The 12,826-nt window shown below is 35.7% G+C and overlaps 1 protein-coding gene across 6 annotated transcripts in view; it reads left to right on the top strand.

The window, feature by feature from the left end:
* The window catches only part of DHX35 (DEAH-box helicase 35), a 33,605-nt gene extending 22,026 nt beyond the window's left edge, over positions 1–11,579 (top strand). For 2 of the 6 annotated variants that reach the window (XM_026665063.2, XM_026665065.2), the window contains 10 exons: positions 128–252; positions 1,930–1,984; positions 2,829–2,924; positions 3,188–3,282; positions 3,636–3,713; positions 4,462–4,591; positions 4,996–5,077; positions 5,684–5,755; positions 8,274–8,412; positions 9,555–11,579. In XM_026665063.2, coding sequence (XP_026520848.2) covers positions 128–252; positions 1,930–1,984; positions 2,829–2,924; positions 3,188–3,282; positions 3,636–3,713; positions 4,462–4,591; positions 4,996–5,077; positions 5,684–5,755; positions 8,274–8,412; positions 9,555–9,599 — 917 coding nt within the window. In that variant the 3' untranslated portion in view covers positions 9,600–11,579. The remainder of the gene's footprint in view (positions 1–127; positions 253–1,929; positions 1,985–2,828; positions 2,925–3,187; positions 3,283–3,635; positions 3,714–4,461; positions 4,592–4,995; positions 5,078–5,683; positions 5,756–8,273; positions 8,413–9,554) is intronic. The other 4 variants (XM_087959371.1, XM_087959370.1, XM_026665066.2 and 1 more) reach the window with 2 other exon arrangements.
* The last annotated feature ends 1,247 nt before the right edge of the window (positions 11,580–12,826 follow it).

Genomic DNA, 12,826 nt, shown 5'->3' with positions numbered 1-12,826 from the left:
GCACAGCCTTGTTTTCAGTTGGAACACTTAAATTTAATATGCATTATTAATTAAGTTGTGGAATCTTATAATGGGGGAAGGATTCATGTTTGAAACTTAACCACGGAGAACTTTGCTTTCTCCATAGAGGAAGACTTTGAGAAGTTGCCACAGTCCACCATTCCTGAAATGCAACGCAGTAACCTGGCACCAGTTATATTGCAGCTTAAGGCATTAGGAATTGACAATGTGCTTAGGTTTCCCTTCCTCTCAGTAAGTAAGAGAACCTTGTTTAATCTTTCGTATTTATTATACTATCATGAGAAAAAAGAACTCTTCAGATCTCCTATCCTTTTATAGTATCTTATTTCCCACCATTCTTCAGTATGGGAAGGGTTATGGTAAAACCTAACCATAGCACAATATGAAAATGAATGATGCGAAGTGATGGGGATGTTAGACTTGGGCCATAAAGACCCACAGTCAAACCCCTGTTTGATTGTGTAGTTCACTGAGGGCCTTTGGATCAGCCACTTTGCAATGTTTTATTGTATGAATCAAAATAGGGAAGATCCCAAAAGCTGCACAAGCCAGGCATACACCTGGGCACAAACAGATCCCCCCTGATACCTCCAGCTCAAACAAACCCCAACCAGGCACCCAGATGAAATCTAGCTTCCTAATAAATGATAGCCGTCCATTTACTCGGAGCCATGCTACACTAAAAGCCACCAACACAGGAAACACAATGTTGCCAGCCAATCAAGATAAAAAAAGCCACAAAACAGACAGAAAATATTAGAAACACCAATCAAGCAGAACACAGCAAACTCTAAGACCAATAAGCACAGACCAAGACTCCCAACCAATCAGGATGAAGAAAAAACCATTCTGGCACAGCAGTAGGCTAGCTCCAAATTTAAAACAGAAACGGCTGTGAAAGTCTGACTCACAGACGAACACAATACAGAAGCCTGATGTTTGTAGACCGGTATATGTTTGGTGCAGTGCTCTACAAACAGAAACTGCATGGTTGGTTGCATTAAATAGGATTCAAAATTATGTGAAAATAAGTATACACATATTTTGAATTCTATGAAAAAATATTTCTTTTCAGATTTTATAAATTTTTGCTTATCTGAATGCTATCAGAGCTTCAGCTGGGTTCTCTAGATATTAAAGAGGTTTGAGTGAACAAATGACATCAATGATTGGTGATAGTCTCACTTGTTTCATAAAGTCATCCAGTGTAGATACCTTCCTGAATGCATGACTCCTATTGGAAGCAATGGTGGCAGCCATGGTCAGGAGGGGCTTTGCATAAATTTATCTTATACACTAATGGGCCATTCCTGGACTGGGAAGCCTTGCTCATAATCACTCATGCCTTAATCACTTCCTGTTTGGATTGCTGCAATGCTCTCTACAGGGGACTGCCATTGAAGATCACCCAGAAACTGCAACTGATCCAGAATGCAGTGGCACACACAGTTTTGGGTACACCACAGTTCACCCGACTTACATTAATGCCATGTCAGCCGCACTGGCTCCCAAGGTGCAATTCAAGGTTCTGAATCACTTTTAAAGCCCTACAGCGCACAGGGCCAGTTTATTTTTGGGACCAACTCTTCCTGAAGATATTTCCATGTCTTAGTAGGTTATATAAGTGACTAAATATTATTATTTAATAGGAAGTTGGAAGAAGGCCTTCACAGTGGCTGTCCTATGTCTTTAAAATAGTCTCCCAGCACAGATCCAAGACATGTCTCTTCCCCCCCAAACAATGTCTTATAAGTTGCAAAGTGGACTCTTCTTTAATCTGTGCCAATCTTTTGGAAGCCAAGTAGATTACAATAGGAGGCTACCGATTCTTTCTTGAATTCATAGAAAGGTGGTTTTCTAAGTTGAAAATATCCTTCTGTAACAAACAGCAAATTACTTTTTCTCTAGCCTCCACCAGCTCAATCAATGGTGCAAGCTCTGGAGCTGTTGTATGCCTTAGGAGGTAAGATGGTGTATTTGTTTATTTTTTAACTCTAGAGGGGCTGAAAGATGTGCATGTTATTGCCTTTACACCTAGGTACTATTTATCAATTAACCAAAATAGAACTGTCTTGCTTTTAATGTACCAGGGTTATAAGAACGAAAATGTTTTTGCCTTTGAGGCAAAGCACTCTGAAGATTTGCTTGTTCTGTGTCAAATGCATGCCAAATTTTTATAAGATCTATAAAAAAGGTTTTTTTCCCCAGACCAAATGTTGAGAATGAATATTTATGTCTTTTAGTTAATGTAATCTGCATTGCGGATATCCTTTGCAAATGAGTGCTACCTATCATTTATAAGAGTAATACATTGTTGGTCAATTAATCTCATTTTTAGATATTTTAATTGTTAATCAATAGGGTCAGAGCACTAAAATAAAAGATGGCTAAAAACAGAACCCTTGCCTGGAATTGAATTGAAGTAAAATATGTCTTGGTGAAACAAGACATACAAAGTCAAAGGCAACATCAAAATTATAATAAAAATGCAATACATTTTATACAACTAGGCTGTTGTTAAGAAATGTTTTTAAGATTGCAGACTGTAAAAACAATAGGAGATACTGTATTTTTCTGAAAAAAAGATATGTAGATTTCAACATTCATCATTGATTACATTTTTTGTTATATGAATGCTAGGCTGAAGATATAGCAACTTACATAATGCAAAGATCCCAGGAATATGATTTAGCTCTGGAAAACAATACAGCCAATCATGTCTTTCTATATTCTTAACATTTTACATTTAAGGCATCCTGAATTGCCAGTATTTATATTCTGTATCATTGATTGTTTTTCTCTTGCAGGACTGGATAAATATTGTCGTCTCACTGAACCTCTGGGGATTAGAATAGCAGAGTTCCCTTTAAATCCTATGTTTGCAAAGATGCTCCTAGAATCAGGTGATACGTTCTATTATAATTTGGAGTGTTAATTCCTCTTACTTTGTAATTGAAACGTTTAATGTGCATTTATCATTAAGGTAAATATTTTTCTGTATGTTAGATGTAGATGCATGATAGACTGGTTATGAAAGTGAGGTAGGAGTACAGAGAAAGCAGTATAGGAGATATAATTCTGTGATAGCTGTTTTAATTGGAAAGGTGTAACAAAAGAAATACTGTTCCGTGACAATGAATTTTCTTTTCCTTAAATCATTTTGCAGGAAATTTTGGCTGCTCTCAAGAGATTCTGAGCATTGCATCCATGATGCAAATCCAAAATATCTTCACGGTTCCTCCAAACCAAAAAGTTCAAGCTGTAAGTGCTGCCTTATACCCACTGACCTAACTTTGAAACACTCCTAGGCTGCTTGCATTGACTTGTTCACTTGGGTACCTTGCTTTCATTCATATTTTGTGCCTCCTTATAAACTATTTAATTAAAAACATTACGTGTGACTTGTGTAGTTTTTGATATGGTTTTGCTTCCAAGTACTCAATACCTATTGAAATACCATTTGAAGTGTAACGCTGACAAGACTGTTGTGTTCATGGGTTAGTTGAAACTTTGTTCACGTGCAGATTTACTCTACTTAGATGATACTTTTCTTGAAAATTAGCAGAAAATTATTCCTGCTTCTGTTTGCTATATAAAAGATTTCTCCTTTTCAGATTAGAGAACACAGAAAATTTGCTGTTGAGGAGGGTGACCACCTCACGATGCTTAATGTCTATGAAGCTTTTATAAAAGTAAGCAGCTAAAGTACAAAAGGACCTTTGGGTTTTTCTAGCCATGATTTCAACTGGAGTCAATATATGCCAAAATATCATCTGCAATAATTAACATTGGATGGGTTTTTCTAAAGCTAATAAAGTCAATTTTAGTTGTAATGAAGGCAAGAATTTCAGCAAAGATAACTGAAAATCCAAAAGTATTGTGATTTTAGAAATTTAACAGCCTGTGGTGTATTTTGTAGACATACTTCTTTAACAATTATCTCTCTTACAGCAAGAGATAAGTACATGTAATATTTAAAATTAAAGCTGAGATTCGTAATCTTTATAATTACTTACGTTGTGTAACTTGGAGCATATTTACTTATCTTTCAAGTATGTGTGCATGTTAGTGTTCATGTCTTTATTGCCAGAATTCTGCAATGTGCAATAGCTTTCTCAGTAGAAATTAAGATTTAGGATGCAAATAAATTAAACATTAAGTTTCAGTTGTGAGATTTAAAAAAAGGATACCAAGTGAGCTTAAAACCTTTTATTATTTGAACTGGCAAAATAGTAGAATGTATTTTGCAAATTGCACTGCTTTTATTTTTGAAAAAGATAAGGTTTTGAGATTAGTGTTGCCCTGTAATATAGAGTGGGGAAGTTTGTGTATATTTTCATTCTCATGACATTTAGGAAACCAGAAAACTGCATATGAAGTGCTAACACTTTGTGGTAGAAATTTTGTTGGTGTAATTCATCTTTTCCTTTTTATTTGTAGCACAACAAAAGTTCTCAGTGGTGTCAGGAACACTTTCTGAATTATAAAGGTCTCGTTAGAGCCACAATTGTAAGGGAGCAGCTGAAAAAACTTCTTGTCAAATTCAAAGTGCCAAAAAAATCAAGTGAAGGTATGAACTGTCTTAATTTACCAAAGTGTTTCCTGTGTACTTTTCATGTTTAATCTGCAGAATGGAATTTTTCTGTTTTGTTTTAGTATGTAATAGTACTCGTTTCTTTATTTTTGGCATTGTGTCTTATAACACACTTATTTTTGTGTATTTTTGAGAAGAACTTTTTTCTATCACTAATGTGCAATTATTGGCTATTATTTTTTTCATTTTAACCTGATGAACAGATCTAATATCTATTGAAAAAGATAACTTTGCCTCTCCATTTATGTTTTTGGGGGCAGCTCCGGTAAGCCCCATGCTTGGTTGCTATGATTTGAAGGTCAGAATATCTGGACGATACCAAGATACCTATCTCTGATACATGCTCACTGTAAAATGACAAATCCATTTCTTTCTTATAGGTGATCCGGATCCTGTTCTAAGATGTATTGTTTCTGGATTTTTTGCTAATGCAGCCAGATTTCATTCTACTGGGTGTTTCAGGTAAATTTTATTTTTACCCAGCATCTGGTTGGCAGCAAACAGTTAATATAAAACGCAGAGTGCAGTGATTAAAAGTAACCAGTTACATAAAAAATATAAGCACAAAGTATTCTTTCTAGCAAATTCTTCCAAAACCAATAGAAATACTACTATTTTCATTTAGCTAACATAGGCTAGCCATGATTGAACTGAAGAAGTTTGTTCAGGATTATACTCGATACAATATCATAATACATATATGATATATAAAATTATTACTATTTGAGTTCATAAAATTCTTTTTGATAGCCATCAGTTGGAACAATTGGTCTCTAGTATGCTTGCTCCCTTTGGGCAAGCTGGTCATCCTGATAATGAATTCACTTGAACTAAATCCAATTAGGTTGAGGAGAGATGTTTTTCGTGAAAAAAATCTGCTTCATTTGAAAAATGAACAGGAGATTTCAAAATACTCAATAGAAGGCTGGGATAGCTGAAATGTTGCTGATTTAGTAACATTGCTGATCATGCCAGTATTTGAGGAAATTGATAGTGGCTTGTACTGTACATAAATATTGACATGTAGCTTTGGTAAATATTGTATTTCTAAAATAATGTTATTTCAAGGACTATTCGTGATGATCATGAACTCTACATACATCCCACTTCAGTGCTATATGCAGAGAAACCTCCTCGTTGGTAAGCTAAGTTTTTTTTTTTAAATTTCTATGGTTTTTGATATTGTAATTTTTGGAGAGCCAATATTAGATTTGAAAGATTGTAATTTAGAAGGTAAATTAGTTTACAAGGTGCAAAATGGAATGATTTCATTTTGAGTGAATGCTATCCAATACTGCTCATTGATTTTTGACTACAGACTTCATAGTGACTGATTTTGGAATTGTTTGCATTGACTGCTAGAAGATGTTAAACATTTGCCTTCATGGAAGACATACATTATATTTAATCATATTTGCTGATTATTTGGTGTGTCTATAATGATTCTTGATCTCTCAACAGTTTTTAGTATTTTTGACTTACAGAATTTGGTCTGATTTTGAGGGTTTGGAGTGGCAGTTACTGTTTTACAGTGATTCTCCTTTCTCTATGGCTGATTCTAGTCAGTACTGATAGCTGGACAAAGATCACAGAGTCTCAGTTGTGGGGTCTTGCAGAATTCAATGCTTTCTCCTCTTCTGCTTAACATTTACATGAAATCATTTGCTGAGATTGGGGTCAGATATTACCAGTATGCCAATTATGCCCAGTTATATATCTTGATCCAGGACCAACTTGATGTCGCCATCAAAGTCCTAGCTTTATGTCTGAAGGTCTGGATGGAGAGAAACAATTTGGATCAATCCTAACAAGTATAAATGAGTGTTGCTAATTCCCATGCAAGTTCATAATTAGATCATATAGTTCTTTGGAGAGATTTCTGTGTGAAATGTATTTTCTTTGAACTCTTTCTAGGTATGCTGAAGTGTACAGCTGACTTCCAAAACAGTTCAAATACTCTAAATCCCTTCAGTCTCAAGTGGGATTGTGCACATTAATTTATAGCATATAGATGTTCATATTGAGGCTTATCTACCTGATGCAATTTCTTATTGAAATAGGAAAGCATTTATACTGTATGTTTTCTTAATAGATGCTCTTTATAATGAGCCATGTATGGTATGGGCTCATGAGATGGAAGCCAATGGTCCCCAGGCTAGATATGATATAAAGATAAACATATCTTTTAGACTTAGCAGATTTTCAAAAAGCAGAACTCTCAGAATTTTCTTTAACCAGATTTATTGAAAGGGGGAAAAAGGATAAGGTTACTGAAGAATTTGCTAGGATGGACTTTTCTTGATCCTCTTTCTAGCTTTCCTTTGATTCATGAAAGAAGTTGGCTAATATAGGTTGTCCTCAACTTACAACAGCTCGTTTAGTGACTGTTCGAAGTTACAAGGGCACTGAAAAAAGGGGCTTATGACCATTTTTCACACTTAGGACCTTTGCACTATCCCCAGGTTCATATGATTTACATTCAGATGCTTGGCAACTGGCTCATATTAATGAGCGTTGCAGTGTCCCTGGGCTCAGTTGTGGTTGTAAGTTGAGGACTGCCTGTATTTTGTCTGAGCAAGGAAGAATGTGTTTATACTGTGTGTTTATAATATTTCCAAACTTGCTATTCTCTTTCCTAAATTTGGGGTAATGCAACCACCAGACTTCGAGGCATGAATGAGTGGGAGAAAAAAAGCCTTGAATTTAAACCTTTGAATATGTATAAAAGTCCATAAACCTTGGCATTGAAATGATAATTCACCTGTTTGTTGTTCATGTGGCTTTATGCTTGTCTGCAGTTAAGCTTCTAATCTGGCCAAAGTATGGCTGTGAATCTTACGCCATGTCATGCCAAGAAGTTATACTAAGGGTAAAACTAAGGGTTAACCTAATCCTGCATAGCTTTTTCTCTGGTAATATCACACTACTAACTAGAGCATGCAAAACATTTGCTAGACCAATACTCGAATACAGCTCATCAGTCTGGAACCCACATTACATATCTGATATTAACACAATTGAGAAAGTCCAGAAATATTTCACAAGAAGAGTTCTCCACTCCTCTACTCGTTGCAGAATATCTTATGCCACCAGACTCGAAATTCTAGATCTAGAAAACCTAGAACTACGCCGCCTTCAGTCCGATCTAAGTATAGTATATAAAATCATACATTGCAGTGTCCTACCTTTCAATGACTACTTCAGCTTCAACCATAACAATACAAGAGCAAACAATAGATACAAACTCAAGGTAAACCGCACCAAACTTGACTGCAGGAAATACGAGTTCAGCAACAGAGTGGTCAATGTCTGGAATACTCTACCTGACTCTGTGGTTTCTTCCCCAAACCCCAAAAACTTTAACCTTAGACTGTCTACTATTGACCTCACCCCATTCCTAAGAGGTCTGTAGGGGGTGTGCATAAGCACAGCAACGTGCCTACCATCCCTGTCCTATTGTTTCTTTTTATTTTTCTTATATGTATCCATTTCATGTATTCATAACTATATTTATACTTATAACTATTATCTTGTAAGCAATTGACAGTTCAAATAAATAAATAAGTAAAATATTGGAAGATAACTAACTTACTACTTAGCTCAGATGTCAAGTCTCATGCACTATATAGTTTATTTTTATTTTATCTTTTATCTTTAGGGTAGTATACAATGAAGTTATACAGACTTCGAAATACTACATGCGAGATGTTACAGCTATTAAATCTTCTTGGTTATTGGAACTGGCCCCTCATTTCTATCAGCAAGGAACGGTACGGGCTCGGCATGGACTCCAAACGGTACCACTGCTGTATTGGCAGCTCTTATTTTCTTGTGTTTTGTATTTCACAATACAAAATTATAATATACTTCAAGGTTTAAATTGGTTGCTAAATGAGATAGGTGTTAAATAAGGAGTGGCTGGGTTTCTAAAAAGTCAACACAAAATGAAAACCCACATTATTCTTGAAATCCCATTAATTACAATGAAGTCTTATTTCAGGAAGCAGTAGGAACTAGCAAATCGTTGGGAGAGAGAGGGACCGTTGTTAACAAAATGGTGTTCTATGAATAGGTTGATCACTTAGATTTTTAAATGTAAAGGAGAGATTATGTCAGCTTAGTCTCAATGAGCGAAACATATATTTTCTTTAGGAGATAAGTAGAAAGAAGGAAAAAGAAAACAATTGCAGTTAGTCCTGTGAATTATTCTTCACCACCACCTGTCACATCAAGAGAGCAATGAGTATGTTATGCAACTTTGCTTGGAATGATTATATTACTCCATCTGATTAACAGTGGAATACTTCATTATGATATAAATTCTATTGATGAAAGAATTACCAAAGTCTGCAACTTCGCAAGATGTGTTTTCCTCATTTTATTTACTAGGCACGCATGACCATTCAAAGTTACAATGGCACTGAAAAAAAGTGTCTTATGACCGTTTTTCAGACTTACGATCGTTGCAACATGTCGATAGCCAAAATTCAGATGCTTGGCAGCTAACTCATATTTATGACAGCTGCAGTGTCCCAGAGTCATGTGGTCACCGTTTGTGACTTTCTGACAAAGTCAATGAGGAAGTCAGATGCACTTAGCAATCATGTTACTAATTTAACAGTTTCAGGGATTCATTTAACAATTGTGGCAAGAAGTTCATAAAATGGGATAAAGGTTACTTAACAACCGTCTTGCTTAGCAACAGAAATTTTGGGCTCAATTGTGGGTCATAAGTCAAGTTCTACCTGTGTTTCTAATTGGCAAATGGTTTTATTTTTTAATGCTTTTGGCCAGATGGCAAAATGGACTTTCAGAAGAGCAGTAAAAGCAACATTCAAGCTGTTAGTTTTGATTAACTCTTTGAAGAAGAGTTGGTTCATTAGAGCATTTATGAGAGTATAAATTTTAAAAAATACTGTCTTTTTTTTTTTCATTACAGCATCTTTCCCTGAAAGCCAAAAGAGCTAAAGTAGATGACCACTGACTCACTCTGGCTGTTGAAGTTCACCATGTGTGATGCTGAAATTGTCGCCAATTTTGAAAATGTACAACTGTCTTCCAACAATTAGTTGATTAGCAACCTGACCTCATATCAACTATTTATGTTGAAATACCTGCTTGCCAGGATTCTGTAGGGATGTATGCATGACCAATACATTGTAACACTTAAATAGAGCTTGTATTGTGGACATCTTATCCAGCAGTCTAGTTGTGATGACCACTTCTGTTCATCAGGGCATTATGCTCATTTTAAATAAAGTTGAAAAATTATCAGTGCAAAAAAAGAGAGGATACAATTTCAAGGAAATTTGCAGTACATGGATAACTACATTGTACCCTTGAAGCAGAAAGGAGAGGAGGCAGATACAGTGCCCTCAGAGAGATGCTCAGGATCCTTCAGACCACTGTGAGAAACTTGATCATCCTGGAACTACCTGCTAATTGTAGGCAGATTTGGGAACACAAGCAAAGCCTTTTGACGTACCTTAATGGGTGGAAATGAAAACCTTGAAACTGTGATTGTGCCCAACTGCTGTGATTTTTTTTCCCCTGCCTTTTTTTCTGTAAAGCAATAGATTTCTAATCTTTTACCAGTTTATACATTTCTTCTTTCTTGCATTTTCTCTCTTATAATGGTCATGATTTTCAAATTAGCTTATTTTACAACCGTAATGTCAAGACTTTGCTAAATTAAGCTCCTTGAGAAAGGACTTTAATGCAGGCATCTTGTTTGTTGTTTCCTTTCATTTCAAAATTAAGAAATAAGGAACTCGGAGCCAGGACCTGCACATTCTCAAATTTTTAATGTTATTAGTTAACAGAGATCTGTGGTTCTTGGCGTGTGGTTATATCCAATGCCAAACTGCTAAAATTCAGATTGTGGTGATTATAGCAATGAGGATAAAGAATCCAACTTTAAGATAGAGCCAGAGGATCACATCCAGAAATACTCTCTTTTTCCCTAATGAGGCTCAGTTGAATATAAAGATTCCTTGGAATGGGACACAGGGTGCTATAAAATTGCTAGTACTCTACCTACATCAGTTTCTGCTGCACACTCCTTATACAGTAAATAAGAAGTTTTGGTGAAATGACTGTAGCTTGGGAAAAGGAAAGATATTAGTGAAACAGCAAATTAGAATAAATTCCTTGATATTAAATTCCCTCAATGAAATAGAGTATGGGCCCCATTTTACAATTAACTTGAAATCCATTTGACAATATTGTTTATAGCGAAATATAATAAATGATAAAATTTACTTCCATGAATCTTAAAAAAAAACTTTTGACACACATTTTAAAAAATAAAACATTCTGAACGTTGCAGTCGTGCTAGATTGTTTTCCTCAGAGAGGAAGGATGATTTGTATAGAGTACACTGCATAAGGTGTGCATTGACTGTTTTACTTTTGTAACTTCCTTCTTTGCCTTGGCATGTTGATATTTATTTTGAAATATTTATTTTAGATATATGTATTTTGGAAATATGGATTTGTCTTTCTTTCTAGAACATAAGTTGATTGTATGACTTGCTGTCTTCTTTTTTATTCTTCTTTTAAAATACATGTAAATTGTGACATTTTTACACAGAATACGGATGTGCATCCTGAGTCACTTTTTCAAACTCCTCTTTCCATTCTGCTTTTCACAAATCTGCAGAGAAGCTTGATCCATCAATGTGTGATCCATACAATGTCTTTGTGCTGTAAGTGCAACTTAACAAAATTTAATTCCAATCTATGGTTTCTCTCCTTCTCCCCTGTTTGTGAGTTCCATAGGCTTATCTTTTATTTTTTGTGTACTATGTAATGTCCAGAATAGTGCTGTTGCTCCAAATGAGACTCTAAAAAGCTTTTCCTTTAAAGAGTTTGCAAAGTCCTGGATACATAAAGTGTGTAAATTTCCATGTTGCTTTGTCTTCTTGCAGCAGTTTAGAAAAACAAAATAAAGCTATCTTCCATAACTCTGGAAATGTTGTGTCTATTTATGGAAGGTAATGAATTGTCATTTTGTATTTTCTATGTATGTGGATTTCTTGATAACAATGCAGGAGTGGCTTATCATTGCCTTCCCCCATGCAGAATAAATGGGATACCTTTGCTATTGTCACTAAAATAAATGTGTGTCTCCATCATTTTCCTATATCGCTGCTGCTCCATACAGGTACCTCCATGCTTTAGCTAGGCATCTGGGATAACCTTTAGATCTTGAGTGATCCTACTTTGCACACATTCTGAATATTCCTTGTTTATCCATCCCAGAAATTCCCCGCCATAATGAGGCAGCTTAGCAAGACTTTTGGGGAGGGAAATTCGGTGGACTAAGTATCAGAAGACCTGAAAGATGAGATGAGACTCAGATCATCATAGAGAAAATCTATGTCAGAGGTCTTCAAATTTGACAGCTTTGAGACTTGTGGACTTCAACTCTCAGAATTCTTCATCCAGTCATGTTAGCTCAGTAATTCTGTGAGTTGAAGTTCACAAGTCTTAAACTTGCCAAGTTTGAAGACCCTTGGTCTATGGTCACTAAGAATTGATAATGACTTAATGGTACATAGTCATTTATAAGTATTACATCTATATTCTGATGTTAGTTTATGGAGAGCTAAATATAAAATAATGAATTTGATGTTGGTTACCATGATATCAGATGAATGCTGATGTAGACTTGCATAGTCTGCTCCTTAAACCCAATTCTCTATCAAGAAAAATGAGATTCTTTACCATGTTTGTGCGTGTATTTGTGGTCTAGAGAATTGGCATTGCTTTAAGGAGTTGCAGATAAACTCAACGTTTCTACTCCCACCCTCCAGTGCTGCATGAAGGGCTGCACAGACACGCACAGCCTCTTTGCCTTTTTTTCTGTTGTACAGTGTTACACACACACACACACACACACACACACACACACACACACACTGACGATTCCACACATTCGCCTTTTATTATGTTTCAAATAAAAATGAAACAAAACCATTTTTCTTAGGGGAAAATGACCAACCAAGTGACACAATAGGAAGTGTGCAGGGCAAGGCTTCTGGAATTCTTTCCAACCTATTTACCAGAAATGATCATGGGAGGCATCTTATTTTTCCTGCGCAACTAGGTAACACATTTCCTGACTGCAAATGTATTTCTGCTTCTACTTTCAGTTTATATTGCTTTGCATTGGGTGTGCATGTATCTGTCTCTGCAGGTGTGTACTAGA

This window comes from Notechis scutatus, chromosome 3, assembly GCF_049901735.1.
Source record: "Notechis scutatus isolate UNSWTSFEM ecotype Mainland chromosome 3, rNotScu1.2, whole genome shotgun sequence".
Taxonomy (NCBI): domain Eukaryota; kingdom Metazoa; phylum Chordata; class Lepidosauria; order Squamata; family Elapidae; genus Notechis; species Notechis scutatus.
Note: the sequence above shows the minus strand (reverse complement) of the source record. Positions and strands in the feature narration are given on the sequence as shown.